The sequence below is a fragment of the Lithobates pipiens genome, unplaced genomic scaffold, assembly GCF_037356315.1.
Source record: "Lithobates pipiens isolate NorthernLeopardFrog02 unplaced genomic scaffold, aLitPip1_a1.2 Scaffold_25, whole genome shotgun sequence".
NCBI classification, from domain to species: Eukaryota; Metazoa; Chordata; class Amphibia; order Anura; family Ranidae; genus Lithobates; species Lithobates pipiens.
The window spans coordinates 37,010,051-37,037,685 of NW_027507787.1; the positions used below are offsets into that span (position 1 = coordinate 37,010,051).

A 27,635-nucleotide genomic window follows, 5' to 3' on the forward strand; every position below is an offset into this window, starting at 1 on the left:
TAAGGTCCACCAGAAGATCCTTAAAAGCTACACATCATGCCGAGACCCAAAGAAATTCAGGAACAATTGAGAAAGAAAGTAATTGAGATCTATCAGTCTGGAAAGGGTTATAAAGCCATTTCCAAAGCTTTGGGAATCCAGCCAACCACAGTGAGAGCCATTATCCACAAATGGCGAAGACATGGAACAGTGGTGAACCTTCCCAGGAGTGGCCGGCCGCCCAAAATTACCCCAAGAGCGCAGCGACGACTCATCCAAGAGGTCACAAAAGACCCCACAACAACGTCCAAGGAACTGCAGGCCTCATTTGCGTCAGTTAAGGTCAGCGTTCATGCCTCCACCATCAGGAAAAGACTGGGCAAAAATGGCCTGCATGGCAGAGTTCCAAGGAGAAAACCACTGCTGAGCAAAAAGAACATCAAAGCTCAATTTCTCCACAACACATCTTGATGATCCCCAAGACTTTTGGGACAACATTCTGTGGACCGATGAGACAAAAGTGGAACTCTTTGGAAGGTGTGTGTCCAAGTATATCTGGCGTAGAAGGAACACTGCATTTCATAAAAAGAACATTATACCAACAGTAAAATATGGTGGTGGTAGTGTGATGGTCTGGGGCTGTTTTGCTGCTTCAGGACCTGGAAGACTTGCCGTGATAAAAGGAACTATGAATTCTGCTGTCTACCAAGAGATCCTGAAGGAGAATGTCCGACCATCTGTTCGTGTACTCAAGCTGAAACGAACTTGGGTTCTGCAGCAGGACAATGATCCTAAACACACCAGCAAGTCCACCACCGAATGGCTGAAGAAAAACAAAATGAAGACTTTGGAGTGGCCTAGCCAAAGTCCTGACCTGAATCCTATTGAGATGTTGTGGTATGACCTTAAAAAGGCCGTTCATGCTCGAAAACCCTCTAATGTAACTGAATTAGGACAATTCTGCAAAGATGAGTGGGCCAAAATTCCTCCAGGACGCTGTAAAAGCCTCATTGCACGTTATCGCAAACGCTTGGTTGCAGTTGTTGCTGCTAAGGGTGGCCCAACCAGTTATTAGGTTTAGGGGGCAATCACTTTTTCACACAGGGCCATGATGGTTTGGATTTTTTTTCACCTTTAATAATAAACACCTTCATTTACAAATTGCATTTTGTGTTTACTTGTCTTGTCCTTGACTATTGTTTAAATTGGTTTGATGTTCCGAAACACTTAAGTGTGACAAACATGCAAAGGAACAGGAAATGAGGAAGGGGGCAAACACTTTTTCACACCACTGTATATGTATGCTGTCAAATATAGTCGAGGCTACCTAGTAGACTTGTGCACAATGGAAAATTTTGTTTAGTTTCGGTTCGTTGTCATTCGTAAAATACATTTCGTTCTGTTATATTTGTTATGTTACGTTAATATGTTTTCGGATAATTCGTTATTATTCGTAGAGTGTCAAATTCATTTGTTCGTATTCGTTGAAATTCGCTATTTATGTATGTATAGACATTCGTGATAATGATTCGTAGTTTGGAAAGTCGTTTGTTTATTGAATCTTTTAACACACACAATGACAACGTCTCTTCTCCTCGGCTTAAATACAATACAACACCCTTCTCACTCAGTTCTCAGGAATGCACTTTGCCAGTAATCCATCCTCCGGCACAAAATTAATATTTACTTTGAGCTGACCTTTTGTTTCATTAGATCTTTAAAGAATTACCGAATCATGTCGAATTCATTCGAATTCATTCGTCATATTTCTTTCGTATTTGTTGTAATTCGTTATTATTTAAAATTCAGATGCATCCGAATGTCCGAGCGATGCAAAATTCGGCCGAATTTCGATTCGTTACGAAACTAATTGCACAAGCCTACTACCTAGCGTGAGCTGGAGTTGAGTGTCACGCCAGTGTTAAACAAAGTTTGTTTTCCTAAGAATTTCGTTGTCGGTCTGTTGTTCCTGGTTTTCCCAAAAAATAGATTTTTCCTGCTTCATTACAGGAAGGGAGAGCTCTTTGTGGATGAACAACATCACATTCCAAGTAAGTTCATGCGATGATGGGAGTGCAGTCAACATACCATCCCTACTAGCTTTTATTCAGGACAGCATGGTCACCCAGAATGCTACTTTTTTTGTCAAGGATTATTGGAAGTCGCCATTGACCTGGATGTGTGTAACTTTTTTTTTTTTTTTTTTTTACAAAACAAATGCCTATGCAGATGAGGGACATCTTTAGATAAAAAACAAACTTTGACTAAAGTTAAATAATGTCTTTGCTATAGGTGTAAGCCATTTACGTATGTACCTCATGAAGCCTGACTGGAAAACTTCTAGGACATTGCTTAGAGAAGCCTAGTGTTACTGTTCACCTTCACCATCACAGGAGTGAGCTCTTTCTCTGATTCAATCCCTTCACATGTTTTTTTTTCATCCTGATGCAGTAGCTCTGAGCCCAGAGATGGAGAGCTCGCTCCTGTGATGGTAAAGTGGAACTATACTCACCTTGGCTCTAGCATACCTCCCAAATTTTTGAGATGAAAACAAGCGACATCTATTAGCAAAAGCATATAGGCATAGGACACACTCCCTGCCAAGCCCCCTAAAGAAGAATTATCCCAAAAAGTTTAGATAAGCCCACAAGGGTTTTTTTTTACCACTACTATTCCTTTACACTGGCTTTTGAAATTTACAAATGCAGCAATTTAGAAATTGGATGAAAGGTGTAGCACTGGGAAACACTTTTTGATAGATAAGTAGTGCATTTTATATACAACTATATAGATGAATAATAATAAATAAGGGGCAAATGAGGTGGAAAAAGGGACAGGGGGACTTTGTTCTAAATCAGGGACAATTGGAAGCTATGCTCTAGCAATGCAATGCTCCTCACCAGCCGCTGATATCTTTGAGCGTCTGGCTTCCAGGTATCGAACCCTGACCGTTTTCATTAGCAGGGTGAAGATGATGTCACTCCCTGCATTTTATAGGGGCGGACAGGCATGTACCATGTTTCCCTGAAAAATAAGTCCTACCCTGAAAATAAGACCTGCTGTGATTTTTGGGGAGGACTGCAATATAAGCTATAATTTAACCACCTCAATACAGGGCACTTACATCCCCTTCATGCCCAGACCAATTTTCAGGTTTTAGCACTCTCACACTTTGAATGACAATTACTCAGTCATGCAAAACTGTACCCATATGAAATTTGTGTCCTTTTTTCACACAAATAGCACTTTCTTTTGGTGGTACTTAATCACTAGTAGTTTTTTTTCTTTTTTTGGTGCTATAAATAAATTAAAAAAATTGTGAAAAAAATGCCTTTTTCTTTGATACTGTCATAAAATTTTGCAAATTAGTAATTTTTCTTCAGAAATTTTGGCCAAAATGTATACTGCTACATATCTTTGGTAAAAATAACCCACATTCGTGTATATTATTTGGTCTTTCTGAGGCCGGGTTCACACCGCTGCGATGCGGGAACGCCGCGAATCCGCTGCGTTTTCCCGCATCGCATTACTCCCGCCGGCAGTTCACACTGCCCTATGCGGACGGCTGGGAGTGTCAATGTTATGTTAATGACACCCCCAGATCCGTCCGCATATCGCAGTGCGATCTGCCGACTCGCACAGGAATCGGATCGCATGGTGTGAACCCCCCATGCGATCCGATTCTGTTGCGGACCAAAAAAAGGGTCCCGTGCGAGTTTGCTGCGGGAGCGCTGCAAATTCAGCCATACTATCTGTATGGCTGAACTCGCATCACTACGGAGATCGGATGTGATTTGCGGTGCGAATCACATCTGGATCTCCCCCCGCAGCAGTGTGAACCCAGCCTAAAAGTTATAGAGTCTACAAACTATGGTGCCAATCACTGAAAATTCATCACATCTGATCAGGCCTTCAGTACATCAGGTGTATCTCAATTCTTGAGACACTAACAAGTCAGGAAAGTACAAATACCCCCCAAATGACCCCTTTTTAGAAAGTAGACATTTCAAGGTATTAAAGTGGGGTGCCCCCTAAAAAAAAAAAAAAAAAATTTAAAGTCAGCAGCTACAAATACTGCAGCTGCTGACTTTTAATAATCGGACACTTACCTGTCCCAGGGTCCAGCGATGCGGGGGAACGAAGCCCCCCCTCGTTCCCTGCTCCGCATTCTTACTGTGGGCACCCAGCTGTGGCTTCACGCCGTGATACGCCGCACAGTCATCTGGGACACGTGACAGGTCCCAGATGACTGTGCGGCGACGAGGGGAAGTGATGTCACCAGCCCGGGCACTGAAGGAGGCAGACTACGAGGGACCCCCTAGCAACAGGCATTTAGAGGTGAGTAAAAACATTTTTTTTCCAATTATTTTTATTTTATTTTATTTTTATGAATTTTAATCTATTTTTTTTTTTTGGTGGCAACACCACTTTAAGTAAGTAGCATGGTGAGTTTTTTTAATTTGTCATTTTTCCCACAATTCTTTGCAAAATTAAGATTTTTTTAACATTTTGTTACAAAATTGTCATATTATCAAGTTATTTCTCACACACAACATATGTATACAACAAATGACACCCCAAAATACATTCTGCTACTCTTCCCGAGTATGGCTATACCACATGTGTGAGACTTTTATACAGCCTGGCCACATACAAAGGCCCAAAATTGAAGTAGCACCTTCAGGCGTTCTAGGAGCAAAGGTGACACATCTCATTTCTCAACCACCTATTACAATTTTGAAGGCCCTGGAGCACCAGGACAATGGAATTGCCCACAAAATGACCCCATTTTAGAAAGCAAACACCCCAAAGTATAATCTATGAGGCATAATGAGTCTTTTGGACGGTTCATTTTTTTCCAGAAGTTTTTGGAAAATGTAGAAAAAAGTTGTCAATTTATAAGATATTTCTAACACATAGCATGTATATAGGAAAAATGACACCCCAAAATACATTCTGCTACTCTTCCCAAGTATGGCGTTATCACATGTGTGAGACTTTTACACAGCCTGGCCACATGCAGGGTCCCAACATTGAAGTAGTACCTTCATGCATTCTAGGAGCATAAATTACACATCTCATTTCATTCCTACCTATCACACTTTTGAAGGTCCTTGAGCACCAGGACTGTAGAATTACCCACAAAATGACCCCATTTTGGAAAGCAAACACCCCAACGCATATTCTATGAGGCATGGGCTGCAGATAGGTACTCGGGTACAGTGATGGGCTGCAGATAGGTACTCGGGTACTCTGATGGGTTGGAGACAGGTATTCGGCTAACTTGATGAGCTGCAAACAGGTACTCAGTTACTCTGATGGGCTGGTAACAGGTACTCGGGTACTCTGATGGCCTGGTGACAGGTACTCGGGTACTCTGATGGGCTGCTGACTGGTATTTGCGTACTCTGAAGGGTGGTGACAGGTACAGAGATGGACTGTGACAGGTTCTCGGGTACTCAGATGAACTGTGACAGGCACTTTGATGAACTGTGACAGGTACTTTGATGGGTGGTGACAGGTACTTTGATGGGTGGTGACAGGTTCTCTTTATTGGGGGGGCAATCAGTGCAATTGGTGTACACTGTAAGTGGTTACGAGATGTTGCTGCAATCTCCTTCTCACACACGATCGGTGTGTGAGGAAGAGAACCTGGTAACATTTCGTTACAGCTCTGTGTTTCCATTTAGTGATTGGCTGTGAAAGGATCACAGCCGATCACGTGGTAAACAGCCGCCGGCCAATGGCTGTTTACCAGCATTGGTGAGGAGCAGTGTTCCCGAGCATGCACCGTGCAAAGTGGGGAGGTACTATCTGTGATCGGCCGTGACTTCATCACAGCCGATCACGTGATAAACAGCCATGCCCAATGGCTGTTCACCCTCCTCGATGGCGAGCGGTGTCTCCGTGACACACCGCCACCGAAGGTACAGGGCTGCCCGCGCACGATCGCACACATGCCCTGTTTAAATGGACAGACGTCATATGATGCCCGCCCAGAACAAGAGCCGCGCAAGCGGTTAAAGTAAAATCCCAGAATCTTCCCTATTACAGTAGTATATAATGTAAAATGTGTGTGTTTCTGTAATCTTATTCTGTCAAATACCTTCAGTACAGTACAGCGCCGCTCGGTGCTCAGTTGACCTCCCACTGCTCTCCTCCTGTTCTTCCAGCTGTCGGAGGGGAATCTCGCCCCCTCCCCTGCAGGACTCGGAGCAGGGAAGAGAGCACCGGGGGGTCACGAAAGTGCAGAGCAGTTGTCACGTACCTGGTGAAGGAGCCCAGAATGCAGGGAGCGGCCTCTCGTAAGCCTCTGGCTCGAGAACCCCTGAAAATGGGGACAGGGACTCTAGAGTTCAGAGGGCACAAGTGCCAAGCAAGTATAGGACTGGTCCGGACCTCCGGGGAAGCGTGGGTAACACAGAACCGCAGAAACAGCAGGCAGCAGGTGTTGCACAGGAGCTTGGCAGAGGCACTGGAACAGCTGGCAGGTAGGAGATGTCCTGAAGCACAGAAGAAGCCGGTGGCCGGGACGACCAGTAGACAGGCTGGAGCGGCTGGTAGCAGAAGAAGCACAGCAGACAAGTAGGAACAGCAGATAGCCAGGGATAGTCAAGGCACAAGCCGGGTCGGTAACAGGTGGGCAGCAAACAGTTCCAAGGGAGAGGCTAAAGCGTAGTCAGACAGGCAAAAGGTCGGAGGCTGGCAGCAAACAGACGTCGTCAGGAACAGGCCGGGTAAACAGGGATCAAGGTAACAGAGTAGCAAGAGCAGGAACAACGGACACGCTGTAGACTGGACAGCAAGGAGACACAGTGACAGATTCTTTAAGTAGTCTGCGCGCCCCCGCGTGTAACCGTGCGCCCGTTCGTCACCCCACGCACCCGCGTGCGCCCGTTTGCACCATCCCGCGCCCGTTCGCACATCGCGCGCCCGTTCGTATCATCGCGCACCCGCGTGCAGCCGTTCATACCAACACGCACCCGCGTGCGTCCGTTCGCGCTAATGCGCGCCCATGGATACCGACTAGTTCTTAACATGGGGATTCTGCGGGCAGGTCTCCCATATGCCACTGGATTACCGGGATGACCATGACAGCGGTGCTATAAGCAGTGGCAGCTGGTGTTTTTTTTGGTTGGTGTGGCAAACAACCATCCCACCTCCAGGCAGTACTTCAACCTCCCCATCCCCCCACCCCCCCGCACCCGCTCACTGTCTGCCGGTCTGGCACTTACCCCATCTAGGTGGCTGGCATCTGGGCAGCATGCAGCGGGCATTCGGACAGCATGTATTTGTGCAGCAGGCAATGGGCATGTGGACATTTGGGCAGTGGGCATCCAGGCAGCAGCTACTGTGTCCTCTCCTCCTCGCTTCAGCCATGAGTCTCCTCCCCTCTTCCTAGGCGTACAATAGGATCGCCTGTCCTCTCAGCCAATCAAGTGACTTGTCTCAGACCCGCTTCCTGATTGACCGGGAGGAGGATCAGTGTTACAATAGAGTATTCTCATTCGCTATTTTAACACCAGGGTGGGCTGTGAGCGCACTCTCTGCACCCCAAGCCCATCCTATTTTGAAGCCTATTAGAGCCTCTGGCTCTAATCAGTGCTTCAGAAAAACCCCCCCACCATAGTAATTCCTGCGCATGGATGGGGGGGGGGGGGGGTTGGTGCCCGTGTGCCCTCAATGGACGGGCCGCCCCTGATAAGAAGGTATTTGAGACCAGACAATTAGTTAACAGAAACACACACATTTTACATTAATTATATACTACAATAATAGAGAGGATTCTAGGATTTTACAACCATTTTTACTCTGTTCACACTGGGGATTCCTAACAGGTAGGGAGGGTGAAGGGGAGAAAAGACAGCAATTGCATGGCAAGCACTACCCGGAAAATAAACCCTACTGTGTCTTTTGTTGCCAAAATTAATATAAGGCCCGGGTTTATTTTCAGAGAAACACAGTAGGTCATTTTGTCCTGCCTGTTTGCCCTTTTTTATTTATTACCTAAAGTTTCACTTTTCACTGGTTGGTGACATCACAGGGGTGGTGTCATCCGGTGACATGACAGGGTGGCCTCTTAGATATTTAATAACTGTCACACAGCGCAGCAGGCAGATGGCCGGATCCCTCAGTGCCAGTGACGCTTTTTGTTTTTTTCAGATTTTGGGTTGGCGGCAGGTGGCATGATTGATGATGGATCTACACTGGTGGACATTGTGTTGTTTTTTTTTAGACACCTTTTACACTGAGCTGCCCTAAGCATCGGTGGTAAAGCGTTGCTATTTTTAGCACCGCTTTACCGTCATCTTAGCGGCGCTATTTGGCCTCTAGCGGAGCAGTTTTAACCCCCACTAGCGGCCGAAAAAGGGATACATCTGCCTGCAAAACACTGCTGTATCAGCGTTTTCCTGGCACTGCCCCATTGTTTGAAATGGGCAGGAGCGGTGACGCTCCTTTACCACTGCAAAGAAGGACTTTTTGTGACGCCCTGCCAGTGCAGCCCCCCAGTGTGAAAACACTTGGGCTTTCACACTGGGTTTGCAGCTGAAGCTTTTTTTCAGGCACTATGCAGGTGCTATTTTTAGCACAATAGCGCCTGAAAAATGCCTCCAGTGTGAAAGGGGTCTAATAAATGGTATATATTTTTAATAAAGGAATTATCAAAAACTGTGTCTGTGTTTTTATTATTTTTTTTTACACTTTTTTATTGAATGAGTAGGGGTACAATGTATTTCATACTCATTCACATGGGGGGGGGGGGGGATCTGAGGACCCCCTTGTTACAGATGACTTCCAGATTCCAATAAGCTCCCTGACAGCAGACCCCCACATCCACCGCCCCAGGGTTGAGGAGAGAAGGCCCTTGTCCTCATTGACATGGGGACAAGGTGCTTTGAGTTGGGAGGGAGGTGACCCCCTCTATCCCAAAGCACCCACCTGTTAAAGGCATGTGGCTTGGTATGGTTCGGGGGCACTCCCTCATCATTCCCCCTTTCCTGGCCTGCCAGGCTGCATGTTGGGATAAGGGTCTGTTATGGATTTTGGGGGGGGGACCCCGTGCCATTTTTCTAAATTTTGGTGTGGGGTTCCCCTTAAAACCGTAGGGTCTAGTATGGATCTGTGGGGCCGCACGCTGTTTTTTTAATATTTAGCGTGGAGTTCCTCTTAAAACCCGTACCAGACCCTAAAGGACCTGGTATGGATTGGGAAGGGGGGGCACTCTGTGTTTTTTTGGATCGAATTAGTGTTCAAAACTGATCCTATGTTCGATTTAGATGCGTCCCCATAGAAAGCAATAGCTTGAAGTTCCATCTGTACCACACTGCACAGGACACCTGTGGCTGCTTCGTACATATGTGAACCAGTGTTCTGGCATATTCAGTCCGGCCATCATATAGTGTCCGCCCCGTACTGCGCATGCGCAGCGCTTGCGCAGTACGGAGCACAAGCTTAGGAAAATCTCCGAAGATGAACGGCGCCTGCGCCGTGAGTGGAGGTAGTAGCCCCACCATCCAAGCGGACATAGGGCTGGGAAAATTATAGGGCTCGGCCTCGCTGCGCTCTGTTCTTTTATATTCCAACTCTATGTCCACTTGGATGGTGGGGCTAGAACCTAGGCTCACGGCGCAGGCGCCGTTCATCTTCGGCTATTTTCGGAATCTGTGTGTGCTGTGTACTGCGCATGGACACTATCCGATGGGGGACTGTATATGATAGGACACCAGCTCCATAGAAAGCCGGCTTGATTCACATCATACGAATCGGATCTGGTTGAAACGCATCTGAATTGGCATACATGTGAACAGAACCTTAGGGTGGCGCTACACACTGAGGGGGGTTTGTAGACTTGCACACACTGTAGGATTGCTGGAACTGGTAGAAGCACTCCATTCACATGGACGGTGTTCTTGGGCGTGATGTAAATCGATAGAAACTTGTATTGAATAGCCACAGATCATACAGAAGTTTGGTATTCATGGGTTTGGACAAACTTTATTGTAGCCCAACTGAGGACAATCATGCTTATTCCACTTGATAGAATGTTACGGGAGATATTACTAGTGTGGTCCGCCCAGCACACACTCCTCGCACTGACACATCCACCCGTCACCCAGCACTCTCAGACCCCTCTCCCTATTCCACGTGACAAGGTTTGTTATTGTTTACGTCACGAGACTCGGCCGCGATTGGCGGAAGACGTGTCACGTGGGCGGCCGGGCTCCCCTCACCGCTCGATGGGCGGCTCCTACTTCAGTCTGTGGGAAAATGGCGGACTCAGATCGGCTGGGATTTAACCATACCGGCGATCTCTTCGCACTGCCGAAACAAAACGGCGAGCCGGTCGCTAAAAGGCAGCGGATAGACTTCCCTCAGGGCGGGCAGCCGCTGTACGGCGAGAAGGAAGGGAGAGCGGGAGTGTTGGCGGAGCCGGTAGTGCTGGGAGAGGGAGAGGCCTGTGTGGAGGGAGCGGGCACAGCGCACAATGATATCTCGCCTCTTCCGGACCTGCTCGGGGAACAGCGACACCCAGCTGTACAAGACGAGGAGCCGCTCATCAATGGAGAGCTGGCGGAGCAAGACGTCCGCTATGGAGGTGGGGAGGAGCGGGCATGGCTTCTATTAGCCATTCATGTGTAGGGGGGGGTGGGGGTGGACACCCTTCATGTGTACGGGGGGGCGGACACCCTTCATGTGTACGGGGGGGGGCGGACACCCTTCATGTGTACGGGGGGGCGGACACCCTTCATGTGTACGGGGGGGGCGGACACCCTTCATGTGTACGGGGGGGGCGGACACCCTTCATGTGTACGGGGGGGGCGGACACCCTTCATGTGTACGGGGGGGGCGGACACCCTTCATGTGTACGGGGGGGGCGGCGGACACCCTTCATGTGTACGGGGGGGGCGGCGGACACCCTTCATGTGTACGGGGGGGGCGGCGGACACCCTTCATGTGTACGGGGGGGGCGGCGGACACCCTTCATGTGTACGGGGGGGGCGGCGGACACCCTTCATGTGTACGGGGGGGGCGGCGGACACCCTTCATGTGTACGGGGGGGGCGGCGGACACCCTTCATGTGTACGGGGGGGGCGGCGGACACCCTTCATGTGTACGGGGGGGGCGGCGGACACCCTTCATGTGTACGGGGGGGGCGGCGGACACCCTTCATGTGTACGGGGGGGGCGGCGGACACCCTTCATGTGTACGGGGGGGGCGGCGGACACCCTTCATGTGTACGGGGGGGGCGGCGGACACCCTTCATGTGTACGGGGGGGGCGGCGGACACCCTTCATGTGTACGGGGGGGGCGGCGGACACCCTTCATGTGTACGGGGGGGGCGGCGGACACCCTTCATGTGTACGGGGGGGGCGGCGGACACCCTTCATGTGTACGGGGGGGGCGGCGGACACCCTTCATGTGTACGGGGGGGGCGGCGGACACCCTTCATGTGTACGGGGGGGGGGGGGGCGGACACCCTTCATGTGTACGGGGGGGGGGGGGGCGGACACCCTTCATGTGTACGGGGGGGGGGGGGGCGGACACCCTTCATGTGTACGGGGGGGGGGGGGGGCGGACACCCTTTATGTGTATGGGGGGGGGGCGGACACCCTTTATGTGTATGGGGGGGGGGCGGACACCCTTTATGTGTATGGGGGGGGGGCGGACACCCTTTATGTGTATGGGGGGGGGGCGGACACCCTTCATGTGTATGGGGGGGGGGGCGGACACCCTTCATGTGTATGGGGGGGGGGGCGGACACCCTTCATGTGTATGGGGGGGGGGGGCGGACACCCTTCATGTGTATGGGGGGGGGGCGGACACCCTTCATGTGTATGGGGGGGGGGGGCGGACACCCTTCATGTGTATGGGGGGGGGCGGCGGACACCCTTCATGTGTATGGGGGGGGGCGGCGGACACCCTTCATGTGTATGGGGGGGGGCGGCGGACACCCTTCATGTGTATGGGGGGGGGCGGCGGACACCCTTCATGTGTATGGGGGGGGGCGGCGGACACCCTTCATGTGTATGGGGGGGGGCGGCGGACACCCTTCATGTGTATGGGGGGGGGCGGCGGACACCCTTCATGTGTATGGGGGGGGGCGGCGGACACCCTTCATGTGTATGGGGGGGGGCGGCGGACACCCTTCATGTGTATGGGGGGGGGCGGCGGACACCCTTCATGTGTATGGGGGGGGGCGGCGGACACCCTTCATGTGTATGGGGGGGGGCGGCGGACACCCTTCATGTGTATGGGGGGGGGCGGCGGACACCCTTCATGTGTATGGGGGGGGGGGCGGACACCCTTCATGTGTATGGGGGGGGGGGGCGGACACCCTTCATGTGTATGGGGGGGGGGCGGACACCCTTCATGTGTATGGGGGGGGGGGGGGCGGACACCCTTCATGTGTATGGGGGGGGGGGGGGGCGGACACCCTTCATGTGTATGGGGGGGGGGGGGGCGGACACCCTTCATGTGTATGGGGGGGGGGGGGGCGGACACCCTTCATGTGTATGGGGGGGGGGGGGGCGGACACCCTTCATGTGTATGGGGGGGGGGGGGGGCGGACACCCTTCATGTGTATGGGGGGGGGGGGGGCGGACACCCTTCATGTGTATGGGGGGGGGGGGCGGACACCCTTCATGTGTACGGGGGGGGCGGCGGACACCCTTCATGTGTATGGGGGGGGGGGGGGGCGGCGGCGGACACCCTTCATGTGTACGGGGGGGGTGCACCAGTTGGCCAAATTTGGTAATTTTTCATCTATTTTCCAGTTTACTGCTGAAGAAAGTGCAATTGTAGAGAAGGAATGTTACCCTGCTGGCATTGCAGTGAAACTTTAAAACAAAGTGATTTGATTTTGGCAATGGTGTAAGATTTTTGTAACAAAGAATTGAAACTACTTTTTTTTTTTTTTTCCTTTCCAGAGGACCTCCATTTAGATGACGATCTTGTTGGTGGCTTTCATTCATGTGACAGTGATGATGAAGATAGAACTTCTCATGCCAGCTCAAGCGACTGGACTCCGAAGCCTTGCATAGGTAAAGATTACCACTGTTCTGTGAAAATTCACAGTAGCCAAAGTTAGTGACCCTGTCAGAGTTTGTAAAATGTCCTTTTATGAGATATTGCTGTGACATTTTATACTTGCCTGTCTAGAAGTTGCGTTCTCTTGAGGAGCTACAGATACTAGCCAACACTTCAGGTGTGATGACTAGTGCCTCCTATGACTGCTGTGTCTTGTAATGAATTATGCCTCATTGGGAGGCAACACAGCGATTAGCAGGGGACACGTTACATAGCACCTTAAGGAGTGTCCGTGCCTGGAACTCTAGAGCCAAGAAAGCTAATTTTGGTGAAACTTTGATCCAACTTTACATTCTGTGGACCAAAGTAGTGCTGGCATCTTTTTTTAAGTAGCACCATTTTTGAATAGGGGCCATTGAAAAGAATAGGCTGCGGCTTGTCAAGTGTGAATGGAGCTTGAAAGATAAAGTGCAGAACCAAGACATCACCAAAATGAATGCTCTGGGAAGGCTGAGGTCTTAAGCTTGATTCACACTAATGCATTTTGCAGAAATGCAGGGAAATGTTTTAACATGGGTTCCTATGGAACATGTTCACATCAATGCATTTTTGTGCCTTTGAGTTTTTGGAAAGGGTTGGGAACTTTTTTGCATGTAATGGAAGTCAATGGACCCGCATCCAAAATGCAAGTACCACGTTTTTGCCACGTTTTGCGTTTTTATTTCTTTTTTTTACACTGCATATAGCTGGTTGCTAAGCAACCACACTGTAAGAAGAAGAAAAAAAAAAAAAACACTGCAGGAACGCTCAAAAGCAACATGCATAGATTTGAATCGAGCCTTACTTGGCATGTGTGTAGCACAGCTCCACACCACCATAAAAAATGAGCTAAAGTTATAAAAGTTTTGTTTTATAATTCATATGAAAATATAGTCAGAAATTGTGTAAAGTGGTATTCGTGGTCCCTCCTCTCCTATTCTGTATATCGGGTGATATTGCCTTACTGCACTGCAGGGTGACCTCTGGCTAGTCACGGTCCACTGCATGGCTTTGATTAACTGGCCCCAAATTGGAAGACACTGGGTTAGGGAGCATGCTTTGGCAATCCTTTTCTGCATGTTTTATTGTGGGCTTTTTTTTTTTTCTTCCTTGCTGGCCTTTCATGCATTATGCCATGCATTTTAATATCAGGGCTCATCAATCTTGTAACAGTTGTACATGCTGATCTCCATTGGTTTCATTCAGCTGCATCTGAGATGTTGTGATATTAAAACTGAGATTGTCAACCCATGCCTTTCGTTAAATAAAGTCAGATTTTTAGATCCTTTTTTGTTTTGATTAGTTGATGGGATCATTTTGGATTAATCCATTGGTAAAACAAAAACTATCCCCACATACAAATATCTATTTGTTCTTGTTTTTACACCACAAATATGTTTTAAAATGGATCTGTGCCTTTTTGGTTTTTCAAAATTCTTGTCCTTTTTTTTTGGATTTGGCGCTGCTCTTGGAATATGCCTATTTTTATGTTGTATCCTTGGGACTTCTTGTGTTTCACCAAGTGTGTTTAAACCTAATTTCATCCCATTTCTGTAAAATGTTTCTTAATAATGTAGTATCGTAAAAATTATTATTTTTTTTTGTTTTTCAGGTCCTTACACATTTGTTCAGCGACACTTAATGATGGGTACTGACCCTAGGACCATTCTGAGGGATCTTCTTCCTGATTCTGTTGCACCACCTGATCTAGATGACATGACTCTTTGGCAAATTGTGATCAACATACTGTCAGATCCACCAAAAAGGAAAAAGCGCAAAGACATTAATACCATTGAAGACGCTGTTAAACTTCTGCAAGAGAGCAAGAAAATAATGGTGTTAACTGGAGCTGGGGTAAGTAGTGTTTTGAAGACTTTCCTTTTTTACATTGCCAGTATTCATTATATACCTGTTTTAGAAACTGAGGTTTTAGATGCTATGAACCGTACTCTTAAAGTGGTATTCTGGGATACCCCTAGCTACTCTTAAACTGCCCCCTGCTAACACCTTGGTTCACTAACCTGTCTAAGAAAGATGTGTATGCTTGCCTGTTTTTATGCCAGGCTGGTCCGGTCACATGATCTCTCATGTCATCCAGTGGTGGCTGCAGGGGAGACGAGAGAGAGAGAGAGAGCACTGGCAACATTTGGCTGTTTGTGCCTTTTTAAATAGGCAAGTATATGCATCTTACTTGCACAGGTAAGTAAGCTTAGGTGTTAGGAGGGGGGTGAGGACCCTTTTAAGAGAAGTTAGTGTTATCCCAGAATTCAAGTTTAAAGAAACCTATAAGCTTTTATAACTAGGGGTCATTTGAAAAGTAGCTTGCACAGATGTGAAAATCTACACTTAAGCAAACCATTGTATTGTAAAAAGACAGGTTGGGCAAATGCTCATCTAATCTCCAAAGCCTGATTTGTGTGCTCTTCCCTTTTTTTAATTTTTTGTCAACTTTAGCATGATCCAAGCTCTGGGAAATATGGTACCTTTTGTCAGCCTGCGATAACGTTGTCGCAGTAGTATCTATTCTTTCTCTACACTTAATGTGGTTTATTTACTAAAGGCAAATACACTGTTCACTTTTGCAATTGGAATTCCACTTTGGTTAACCTATGGGGGAAATTTAACTTGCAGAGTGGTGAAGCTTCACTTTGCAAAGCATACCCAAATACATTCAAGGAAAATTAGAAAACAGCATTTTTACTTTCATGTGTTTCGAAGATTGAAGTCAACAGAGCTTCATCTCATTCACTAAACTATTAGGGATTATTGGATTACAGGGTGCAACTGCACTTGCAAAGTGAACAGTCTGTGTACAAAACATGGCCAGTGGGGTTTCATGAAATCTTAGTGTAAAGTTTAGCGTTCAAAGTATTAAACCTGTCAATTTCATTGCATTAGCATGTGCCATAGTAACTATTTATTTAACCTAAGTGTTTATCAAACATTTTAGGTTTCTGTCTCCTGTGGAATCCCAGATTTTAGATCTAGGGATGGAATTTATGCACGTCTGGCAGTGGATTTTCCGGATCTTCCAAATCCTCAAGCCATGTTTGATATTGAATACTTTAGAAAGGACCCAAGACCGTTTTTTAAATTTGCAAAGGTGAGTTTAAATTATAGTAAATTTGCTTAACCACTACACTATCGCTATATTGTGAAAAACAAGTGACCTCTATATAGGCAATCCAGGAAAAGGTATATTGTGCACAGAGTTGATCTGAGTGGCTCTGTGCTGGCAGCAGAGGGCTGAATTGGCTGAGACAAAGTGTGAATGTAGTCAGGAAATTCATAGGCAGCAGGATTGACATGACGCTTATCTATGTGTTAACATTGTAGTCCAGAAAATAGGTTCTGACCTTGGATAATGCCAGAACAAAGGTGGTCCCAAAATATGTTGGAAATGCAGATGAGGGCACTCTCAGTGGGATGCACTGGGATTTTTATCAACAAGAATCAATAACTTTTTATTTTTATTATTTTTTTTTTATTTTAGGTCTCCTAAAATGCAGATACACTGGTACATTAAAAGTTAGAATAACATTTGTTAGGAGGAAGAAAATGAGGCAGTATGCACCCGTAGTGTAATATAGTTTCCTCTTCTGGTTTGTGCGAAATGTGGAGAGTTCATATGGATATATTTACAAAGCAACTGGCTGACCATGAGGCTTTCCTATACGACCTATTCCTTGCACATTAGTCAGAAGGAAATTGCTTCTTTTGCTTGTAAGCTGATAGAAGAAAATGAACGCTTTGTTGCTCAAGAGATCTTGCAATTAGGTTAAACTGTAATTAAAAGGGAAAATAGTTTGTGTAGCATGGCTTTCTGTAAATGGCGGCCACCTCAAGGTATCTACAGGGCACTTTTTGTTTCCTGTAGAGAGCACCAATCCTACAACTCTATAATGTAAATGGCAATCAGTTTCTGTGATCACTGGCTCTAGGTTGTTCCTTTTCAGTATTGTGACTAATGTTCGTTAACCAATGTTGGTGAGGCAACCTAATGACAATGACTTTGAAAAGGTGGGGAAGAACTGGTGACTATAGAAATTGAACACTATCTGCATTAGAGCTCTCCATGAGTTGAGTTGAGCACTTGGGGCATTTGTTTAGTAATTCTAAGCATTCATCGCTATCAATTTTTGAAAATCTGGACCAGTTCTATGTCTCTGAAACATTTTAAATGATGTTTCTTCTGCTGCCATCAGTATAAACAAGCGGCAACTGCCCTTAACAGCAAGGAGCACATGGAAGGGTGACTCATGAGCAAGCTGGAGTGGCCGAGACGAGGGACCCCGGTATTATCTGCAGTCCTAACTATAAATTTTGAGAGCCTCCATAGTAGAAGTGTGTGTGTGTGTGTGTGTGTGTGTATATCAAGGGCAGGTTTGCCTGGAGGGAGCTCACTCCTCCTTAAAGGCACAGGGGTGCTGTGCCATACCGCCTTCTGCTGCCATACCTAAAACTTGCTCAGGTGTCTGTGTACTTCCACCGGTGCTGAGGTGATGTATAAAATTGCTGCAGTATGTACTTGGAATCTGCTGCCATAACAGCATTGATATTTGTTTTCTTGCCCTGATTATACAGATACATGGTTGTTAATTGGTATATCAGTCTTTTCATCGCTTATCGCCTTTCCTTCCTTTTTTATTTTTTTATTTTTCTAGGAAATTTTTCCAGGCCAGTTTCAGCCATCTCTCTGTCACAAGTTTATTGCTATGTTGGATAAAGAGGGAAAGATACTTAGAAATTATACTCAGAATATAGATACACTGGAGCAAGTAGCAGGAATTCAAAGAATTATCCAGTGTCATGGTGAGTAGTTTATATTCTTTTGTTTAAAAAAAACAAAAATGTAGGCACAGTGTGTGTATAAAAAAAAAAAAAAAAAAAATATATATATATCTCTCTCTATCATTTCCTACTCTGGTCCTCCTCCCTCTTCTGGGGTCCCCGTTGGCACTCCTGGCTTGGTCCCGCCCCCCCCCCCCTGCTTCACTGGCTGTGATTGACAGCAATGGCTGCTGCTTTCATGTCAATTGAGAGGGGTGAGTGTGTAGAGAGCTGCTGCTCTGGGGCACAGCACTGGATCGAGATCAGGCTTAGATAAGTATAGGGGCGGGAGGGTGGTTGGGGAGCTGCACAGAAGTTTGGTGTGTGTGTGTGTTTTTTTTTTTTTTTTTCTACCCACAGGTAGGCCTATAATAAGGCTTACCTGTAGGTAACATGAATATCTCCTAAACCTGTATGGTTTAGGAGATATTCACATTGCTGTCAGGGCCAGTGGATGCTGCCAGAACAGAGGACTCCCGCGCGCATACGCGGGAGTGACATCACGGTTCCGGATGCTCGCATCGCTGGAGCCGCGAACATGGAAGAAACGATGAGCGGAAAATGTCAGCTCCCTCTGCGGTGACTGAGATGCAATGCCGACGCTTTGTTCTAAGCTCATTATGCCTTTGTCAAGCATTTGTTGAGAGCAATTTGTCAGAAGAAAACATCCAACCTCAGCCAGCAAATACATAAAGAGGATGTCCGCACCAACATACCGCAACCGCCAAAATTTTCACTATCCCCAATTACCGTAGACACCGCAAAAAACATCATTAATAAACTGCGTGACAGTACCTCACCTATTGACATCATCCCCACGAAACTACTGAAAGAATGCTCCGACATCGTGGCTCCAACCATAACCCACCTCATAAACCGATCATTCCACGAAGGGATTGTTCCCAGCATCCTCAAACAAGGCATCGTCAAACCTCTACTCAAGAAACCAAACCTGGACCCTCAGGATCCAAACAACCGTAGGCCGATTACAAGCCTCAACACCATTTCTAAGATCATGGAGAAAGCTGTAGTACATCAGCTACAACTTCACCTGGATACTCACAAACTCCTGGACCCGCTGCAATCAGGCTTCCGCCCGGGTCATGGAACAGAAACAGCTCTCCTCAAGATTTGGGATGACGCCCTCGAAGCAGCAGATGATGGAGAGCCGTGTCTCCTCGTACTGCTAGCCCTAAGTGCAGCGTTTGATACAGTAGATCACAATACTCTACTCGTCCGCCTCACAGAAGTAGCCGGAGTCCAAGACATAGATCTCCATTGGTTCGCGTCCTTCCTAGGAAATCGGTCACAGACAGTGAAACTAGGAAAATTCCTCTCCGAAACTCGGGCAGTCACCTGCGGAGTCCCTCAAGGCTCTCCGTTGTCACCCGTTCTCTTCAACATTTTACATTCGCCCACTCCTTCAAATCATCAGATGCTCAGATCTCTGCTTCCACTCTTACGCTGACGACACGCAACTTTATTTCTGGATCAATGGAAAAAAAGATCACCAACAACAACTTGAAAACTGCCTCAAATCAATAGAGGACTGGATGACCACCAACTCCCTCCAGCTGAACCAATCAAAGACAGAGCTTCTTATCTTACACCCAAATCATAAGCCCGCAACCAAAACCTCCTGGTCTCCACCAACCGTCTTTGGCAGACTATCTCCCCAAAGACCAAAGCGAAGAGTCTCGGGGTTATTTTAGACGCACAAATGTCAATGGATGCGCAAATAGGATCTGTAGTCAGTCGATCTCACCATCTGCTGCGCATGCTTCGCAGACTTATCCCTTTTATCCCAAAGAATGACAAAGCAGTGGTAGTTGGAACAATCATTAATTCACGACTGGACTACGCAAACTCGCTTTACATAGGATTACCACAATATCAACTTGCGTGATTACAACTGATCCAAAACACGGCGGCAAGGCTGATAACAGGAAAAAAAACCTGGGAATCCATTTCTCCTTCACTGAGGAGCTTACATTGGCTAACCGTAAAAAATCGGATCACGTTCAAGACCCTTTGCCTCACCCACAAATGCGTGCATAGAGAAGCTCCGCAATACCTAATGGAGAAAATAAATCATTACACACCAAACCGCAGTCTTCGATCAGCCAACAAAAACCTCCTCCTCGTGCCCAAAGCCCGGTATAAATCCAAGGGTGATCGGAGATTCGCTGTCCAAGGGCCTCGGCTATGGAATGCTCTACCAATCAACATCCGCCTGGAAGAAAATAACCTGGCTTTTAGGAAAAAAACTCAAGACCTTCCTCTTTTAGCAGATGATCAAAGCTCGCCACAGCGCCTAGAGGCGATTCAGTTCGCATTGTGCGATATACAAGTATTTCATTCAATTGCTTTCCTGCCCTGAAATTAAAGTATTACGTGAGACATTGTGATAAAAGGTTATCTAGAATAAACACCCCCCCCCCCCCCAGTATCATTCCAATAACTGTTTTAGGGGCATGGAGAGCAGCAGTCTGTAATTTCCCTGTTTGGTCTGTATATTGCTTCCAGAGTTGTACAGTGCCTTGCGAAAGTTTTCGGCCCCCTTGCGTTAATACTATGTTGAGCCACCTTTTGCTGCGATTACAGCTGCAAGTCGCTTGGGGTATGTCTCTATCAGTTTTCCCCACGAGAGACTGAAATTCTTGCCCATTCTTCCTTGCAAAACAGCTCGAGCTCAGTGAGGTTGGATGGAGAGCGTTTGTGAACAGCAGTTTTCAGCTCTTTCCACAGATTCTCGATTGGATTCAGGTCTGGACTTTGACTTGGCCATTCTAACACCTGGATACGTTTATTTGTGAACCATTCCTTTGTAGATTTTGCTGTATGTTTGGGATCATTGTCTTGTTGGAAGATAAATCTCCGTCCCAGTTTCAGGTCTTTTGCAGACTCCAACAGGTTTTCATCCAGAATGGTCCTGTATTTGGCTGCATCCATCTTCCCCCTCAATTTTAAACATCTTCCCTGTCCCTGCTGAAGAAAAGCAGGCCCAAACCATGATGCTGCCACCACCATGTTTGACAGTGGGGATGGTGTGTTGAGGGTGATGAGCTGTGTTGCTTTTACGCCAAACATATCATTTTGCATTGTGGGCAAAAAGTTGGATTTTGGTTTCATGTGACCAGAGCACCTTCTTCCACATGTTTGGTGTGTCTCCCAGGTGGCTTGTGGCAAACTTTAGACGAGACTTTTTATGGATATCTTTGAGAAATGGCTTTCTTCTTGCCACTCTTCCATAAAGGCCAGATTTGTGCAGTGTACGACTGATTGTTGTCCTATGGACAGACTCTCCCACCTCAACTGTAGTTCTCTGCAGTTCATCCAGAGTGATCATGGGCCTCTTGGCTGTATCTCTGATCAGTCTTCTCCTTGTCTGAGCTGAAAGTTTAGAGGGACGGCCAGGTCTTGGTAGATTTGCAGTGGTCTGATACTCCTTCCATTTCAAAATGATCGCTTGCACAGTGCTCCTTGGGATGTTTAAAGCTTGGGAAATCTTTTTGTATCCAAATCCGGCTTTAAACTTCTCCACAACAGTATTACGGACCTGCCTGGGTGTGTTCCTTGGTCTTCATGATGCTCTCTGCGCTTTCAACAGAACCCTGAGACTATCACAGAGCAGGTGCATTTATACAGAGACTTGATTACACACAGGTGGATTCTATTTATCACCATCAGTCATTTAGGACAACATTGGATCATTCAGAGCTCCTCGCTGAACTTCTGCAGTGAGTTTGCTGCACTGAAAGTAAAGGGGCCGAATTTTGCACGCACCACTTTTCAGTTTTTCATTTGTTAAAAAAGTTTAAAATATCCAATAGATTTCGTTCCACTTTACAATTGTGTCCCACTTGTTGGTGATTCTTCACAAAAAATTAAAATGTTATATCTTTATGTTTGAAGCCTGAAATGTGGCAAAAGGTTAAAAAGTTCAAGGGGGCCGAATACTTTCGCAAGGCACTGTATGACTGTGATTGATTAAAGTATGTAATGGAAGGCTACTAAGAAATTAACAACATATTCCTAATGTAGATATGAGTTCTAATTGGCAAGCTTTACATTTTTTTTTTTTTTTTTGGTCTGACTGACCGTGTTCTTTCACAATAAATGTTTTACGTTTTATTAGAATTGGCTATATTGTACAGCAATGCAAAAAAATGTATCCCCAGTTTAGAAGTTTTAAAATGACTCTGAGGGTGATTTACGAAGACTAATGCGCTGTGCCGGTTCACACCTTAATTGTTGCGCCGGAAAAATCATTGATTGAACGTGCGAATTGGAGCATACAGATGTGCAATAACGATAATAAATATGTAAACTGCAACTGGTGCTAGGGTAACTGTGGTTTTCTCATTGATAATGGGGCACGCCCAATACATTTGGTTAATTCCATCTCATTGGATGTGTCTTGTTTGGCAATTAGTAGGTGTTCTCAGTGAATTAACCCTTTTGATGCTAATCTCATTCCTTTTGCTTCTAATATATCTTTGAAATATATTTTCCCAAGTGTTCTTCCAGGACAGCCCTTGAGATGGAGCTCCTCCCATCGACACAGGAAACACATTGCCACAGTTCAAAAGGCGGTCCTTCAGGTCCCTGGTCAGTCATTTGTGTTTCCTCCGTCGGAGGAACATGTTGCCAGGAACCTGGAGGCCCCTCTCAGGGGCTGCCTGAGAATCTGTAAGCCATAAGGAACCGGGTCCTGTTTTTTTTTTTTTTTTTTTTTTTTTTTTTTTGGCTACAGTAGGGTCCATACCTGTTTGTTTGTGGCTTGGGTACCATCCAGCTGTAACGGAGCAGACCCGTTACCCTCCTCCTTCCAGTGCCGAGGTGGCCAGGGGCAGAATGACGCCGGTTTCCCCCAGGAGCGGTGAGTGGAACCTTCCATCTCAGCCCCTTGTTGCGGTGGGGTCGGAGACGCCGAGCGTCATTTCCGGTGGAACCACGTCATCACTGTGTGCCGAGACTTCCGGTTCCGGGTCTCTAGGGCACAGGGAGGAGAGGGAGAGCAAGCTCTGTGCCTGTGCAGTCCCAACCAGTGTCCAGCGATACAGGACTAGCGGCGGGATACGGAGCGCCAGAGGGGGACCATGGAGGCTATTCCCCAGGACACTCTAGCTGAGGCAGGCACCAGCCAATCCCAGGTAGGCTGCTGGGCATGCTATTACTCTGGTGGTTTAAGGAGTTGTGGTGTTTGTAGGCTGGGATCTGTAGTGCCCTATGGTGGTGGTTAACTCACAGTAAGGATGTATGCAGTTGGTGGTGATTCTAAGGAGGGACATGGAGCTGACGCTAAAAAATGTTTGTTTTCTTATTTTCAGGCTAAAGAGCTTCCAAAGGAAGACAAGGCAGGCCGCAAAAAGTGTCCTAATTGTGGGAATAGGTTATCCCTCTGGCTCCTAACAAGGCCCTATGCAAGCAATGCATTGCAAGCTTGCTGAAATCTGAGGCAGATTCCCCTTTGGCAAAATTTTTGGGCTCCTTTTAAAGAGGAAATGGCGACGACTTTTAAGTCCCTCCGGGAGTTAATCACAGATATAGGCTCAGCTGCCTCCGCTAATAGAACAACTGCAATTTCCTCTTCACCATGTTTACAACACCCAGCTCATGGGAGCCCCGTATGGTCGGGGAGCCTAGCCCCACATTGATTAGCCCTGATTCCTCTGATGCAGATTCTGATCAGGAAGAGGATCAAGCAACATCTAAAGGACGTAGATGAGCTAATGGGCGCTATCTATGATACGCTTCAAATTGAGGAGGAAGCAACTCAGTTATCCAGACATAAGATGTATGAGGCTCTGGGGAAAGAAAGCAAGGGTTTTTCCGATACATAAAGTGCTTTCTGACCTTGTCCTTAAGGAGTGGTCTGAACCGGATAAAAAGGTTTTCTTTCCTAATTCCCTTAAGAGAAGGTTCCCTTTTGATGAGAGCCCAGAGGTGGTCTGGAATAAAAATCCTAAACTAGATGCCCCTCTGTCCAAAGTCTCAAAGCAGGCTGATCTGGCGTTTGAGGATATGGGCCATTTGAAGGATCCAATGGACAGAAGAACAGACATAGTCTTAAAGAGGGCCTGGGATGCCTCTATGGCAGGCTTAAAACCAGCTCTAGTTACTTCTTGTGTAGCTAGAAACCTGCAGTTCTGGTTGTTACAACTGCAGAACATCTAAAAGCAGGCACTCCTAGGGGGGAGCTTTTGAAATCCTTCCCTATGCTTTTCAAGGCCACTAGCTTCATTTCTGACGCCTCCAAGCACTCCGTAAAGTTTACGGCTAAGTCGGCAGCACTTTCAGTGGCAGCAAGGAGGTCAGTATGGATGAAAACTTGGAGGGGAGACACGCCGTCTAAAACCCGCCTGTGCAGCGTCCCTTTTACAGGAGACTTAGTCTTCGGGCCTGAGTTAGATTCCGCTTTAGGACGGCGGATAAAAAGAAAACCTTTTCCGCAAAAAAAAAGTTTTCAAAGAAAAACTTTTCGTCCCTCTAAGGAACCCTCTAAATCAGAGAAGAGTTCAACCCCCAAAAAACATTGGTGGGGATATAAGGGGAAAAGGAAAGGGGGCATACTTTTTAACCGCCCCAATCAGGACCCCAAACCCCAGTGACGTCAGGGTTCCTGTGGGAGGAAGATTAATCAAATTTCTTCCACAGTGGGAAGAGACAACCTCGAACGAGTTTGTCTTAAATATAATAAAAAGGGGTCACGCGCTGGAGTTCCACAGCAGCCCTTCCTCAAAGTTTTTGGTGACAAAACTCCCAAGTCACTCGGGAAAGGCCAGGGCCTTACCTTTACTGATAGGGGAAATGGTGGATCAAGAAGTATTGACACCAGTCCCTATTCAGGAACAAGGGGACGGTTTTTACTCGCACATTTTTGTGGTAAAAAAGCCGTCGGGGAGGTTCAGACTAATTATGAACCTCCGACCACTGAATTGCTCCATCCGTTACAAGAAATTTCGGATGGAGTCCATTTATTCCATAAAAAAAATCTCCTTCAGAAAGAGATATTTATGGCTACCCTGGATCCAAGGGATGCTTATTTGCATATCCCAATAAGGGAGGAATGCCAAAAATTCCTTCGGATGGCAGTGCAGATAGACACAAAAGTTTACCACTTTCAGTGCAGAGCGCTCCCCTTCGGTCTATCATCCTCCCCGAGGATCTTTACCAAGGTTCTCGGAGAGGCACTAGTTCCATTGAGGCGTCAGTCTCGATTATTCCCTATCTAGACGACCTGCGTTTAACAGAACACTCAGAGTCGTCTTTCTCAGGATCTGGAGTTGACTCCACTCAGCCTGAGTCGATTAGGGTGGATTGTCAGTCAGGAGAAATCCAAGACAACCCCAACACAGGAGATCCTGTATTTAGGTTATTGGATCAAGTCTGTAGACCAGAAAATTGTACTGCCGGAAGAAAAGATTTTGAATCTGTGGCAGAGAACATCTTTTCTTCAATGCAGCCCCAAATGTACGGTGAGGGAAGTAATGTCTGTCTTAGGTCTTATGACTGCAGCAATTCCAGCCGTACAATGGGCCAGGTTCCACCAAAGAGACCTTTAGGGATTTCTGTTGGAACAATTAAAGGGCAGAGATCTGGAGGAGGCGCTATCGATCCCCTCAAAAATAAAATGCTCCCTCTGGTGGTGGAATGACAGGGAGAACCTAAACAAAGGGGTTCATTGGGTCCTTCCTATCACTTCAACACTGACAACAGATGCGAGCAGCTGGGAAAGGGGAGCCCACCTTGGCTCGAGCTGGGTCCAGGACAAGTGGACCCCGGAAGAGAAACGTTTCTCCTCCAATTGGAAGGAGCTAACAGCAATCCTAAGAGCTATTTTAGCATTTCAGCCCACAATACAGGGTCACCATCTACAAGTCCGTTCAGACAACATGACTGCTGTATCATACATAAACAAGGAGGTACCAGAAGTCCTCGTTTGATGTTGGTAGCCAGATGCATTTTCCAGTGGGCAGAAGCCAATCTGGAATCCATTTCTGCTTTACACCTGAAAGGGGAGCTGAACGGCATGGCGGACTTCTTGAGTCGACAGTTTCGAACCAAGAATGGTTCTTGCACCCAGAGGTATTCAATCTTATAACAACACACTGGGGAAAACCAGAAGTAGACCTTTTTGCGAACAAAGAATGCAAAGGTTCCCAGTTTTTGCTCGCTAAACCCAGGAGATCAGCCCCTGGCTGTAGGTGCCTTGTAGACTTCGTGGACTTTCAGTCTGGCGTATGCATTTCCCCCTCTTCATCTCATTCCGAGGGTCGTAGCAAGATTCCTCACAGAGAAAACCTGTTTGATCCTAGTAGCACCATTCTGGCCCAGGAGACAGTGGTTCACAATGTTACTACAATTGACAGACTGCTCTCCTCTAAGGCTTCCCTGCAGACGGGACCTCCTGTCACAGGGACCTCTTAATCATCCGCAGGTGGCCATGCTGAAGCTTTCAGCATGGTTACTGAGGAGGAAATCTTAAGGAGTAAGGGCCTGACAGATGAGGTAATTGCGACCTTACTACAGAGTCCCAAACCAGTCACGAGGGCTATTTACAAAAAAGTCTGGAGAAAATTTAATAGCTGGCTGAATAGCCGTAAGGAGATAAACAGGAATACGGCTAATATTCTACAGTTTTTACAGGAAGGGGTAAACAAAGGGTTAACCCTAAGTACTATTAAGGTACAGATAGCTGCCTTAAGTGTGTACCTAGATGAACGCTTACAGGAAAATCCTTTTTGTCGCTAGGTTCTGTAAGGCAGTTGCTAGACGTAAGCCAGTCAGATTCAACAGAGTCCCATCCTGGGATTTAGCAGTTAGGCTCAAAGGGTGACCCCAAGAAAGCTTTTAGCACATCTCAGAGGCCTCCCTAAGGCTTATTACATTTAAAACGGTACTCCTGGTGGCAATCACTTCAGCCCGTAGGGTCAGTGAAATCCAAGCCCTTTCCATCAGGAAACCGTTTTTACAGATCCTAGAAGACAGAGTCATTCTAAAGACAGACCCTGGGTTCTTACCAAAGGTAGTATCTAGCTTCCATAGGTCACAGGATATTGTCCTCCCCTCATTTTGCCAAAATGCAGCAAATGAGAAAGAAGAACGTTTTCATTTATTGGATGTGAGGAGGTGTATTCTAGAATATCTAAAAGTAACAATCCATTCAGAATCTCTGACTCCCTTTTTGTCCTTTTTTTCCGGGCAGCGTAGGGGGCAAAAAGCTTCAAAAGTAACCATAGCTAGATGGATTAGGCTAGCTATAGCAGAGGGGTAGAAGGCCTTGAATAGAGATCCTCCTGAGGGTGTGAAAGCTCACTCCACAAGAGCGTTGTCTGCATCCTGGGCAGAAAGAGCTGGTGCCACCCCAGAGCAGGTATGTAAAGCAGCCACATTGTCAAGCTTTTCCACCTTTTCAAAGCATTACCGACTGGACCTAATGTCTAGTCAAGATCAGGCCTTTTGGGAGGAAAGTGTTTTACACACCCCGCCGCCAGCCACCATGATGCCAGCGCTCACATACTTCCCTGTTTGAAAGAGGAAAGGGGCCCGTTTTTCGTGCGGGGTGCGTGGCTAAACGGCATCAGACGGCGGCCACGCGTGGAGGAAGTAATTTAACCCCTTGCCACCGAGCGTACACAGATGTGCGTACTCGGCTTCTGGGGGTTATACCAGGATGATGCCCGCACCTGCAGGCATCATCCCGGTACTGATTTTTAGAGCGGGCGATTGGCTTTCCAGCCATAACCGATTCA

The 27,635-nt window shown here is 47.0% G+C and overlaps 1 protein-coding gene across 1 annotated transcript in view; it reads left to right on the forward strand.

Moving 5' to 3' along the window:
- The first annotated feature begins 10,212 nt into the window (after positions 1–10,212).
- The window catches only part of SIRT1 (sirtuin 1), a 43,855-nt gene continuing 26,432 nt past the window's right edge, over positions 10,213–27,635 (forward strand). Inside the window, exons 1-5 of the mRNA XM_077454249.1 lie at positions 10,213–10,576; positions 12,909–13,022; positions 14,660–14,901; positions 15,998–16,150; positions 17,712–17,859. Coding sequence (XP_077310375.1) covers positions 10,249–10,576; positions 12,909–13,022; positions 14,660–14,901; positions 15,998–16,150; positions 17,712–17,859 — 985 coding nt within the window. The 5' untranslated portion in view covers positions 10,213–10,248. The remainder of the gene's footprint in view (positions 10,577–12,908; positions 13,023–14,659; positions 14,902–15,997; positions 16,151–17,711; positions 17,860–27,635) is intronic.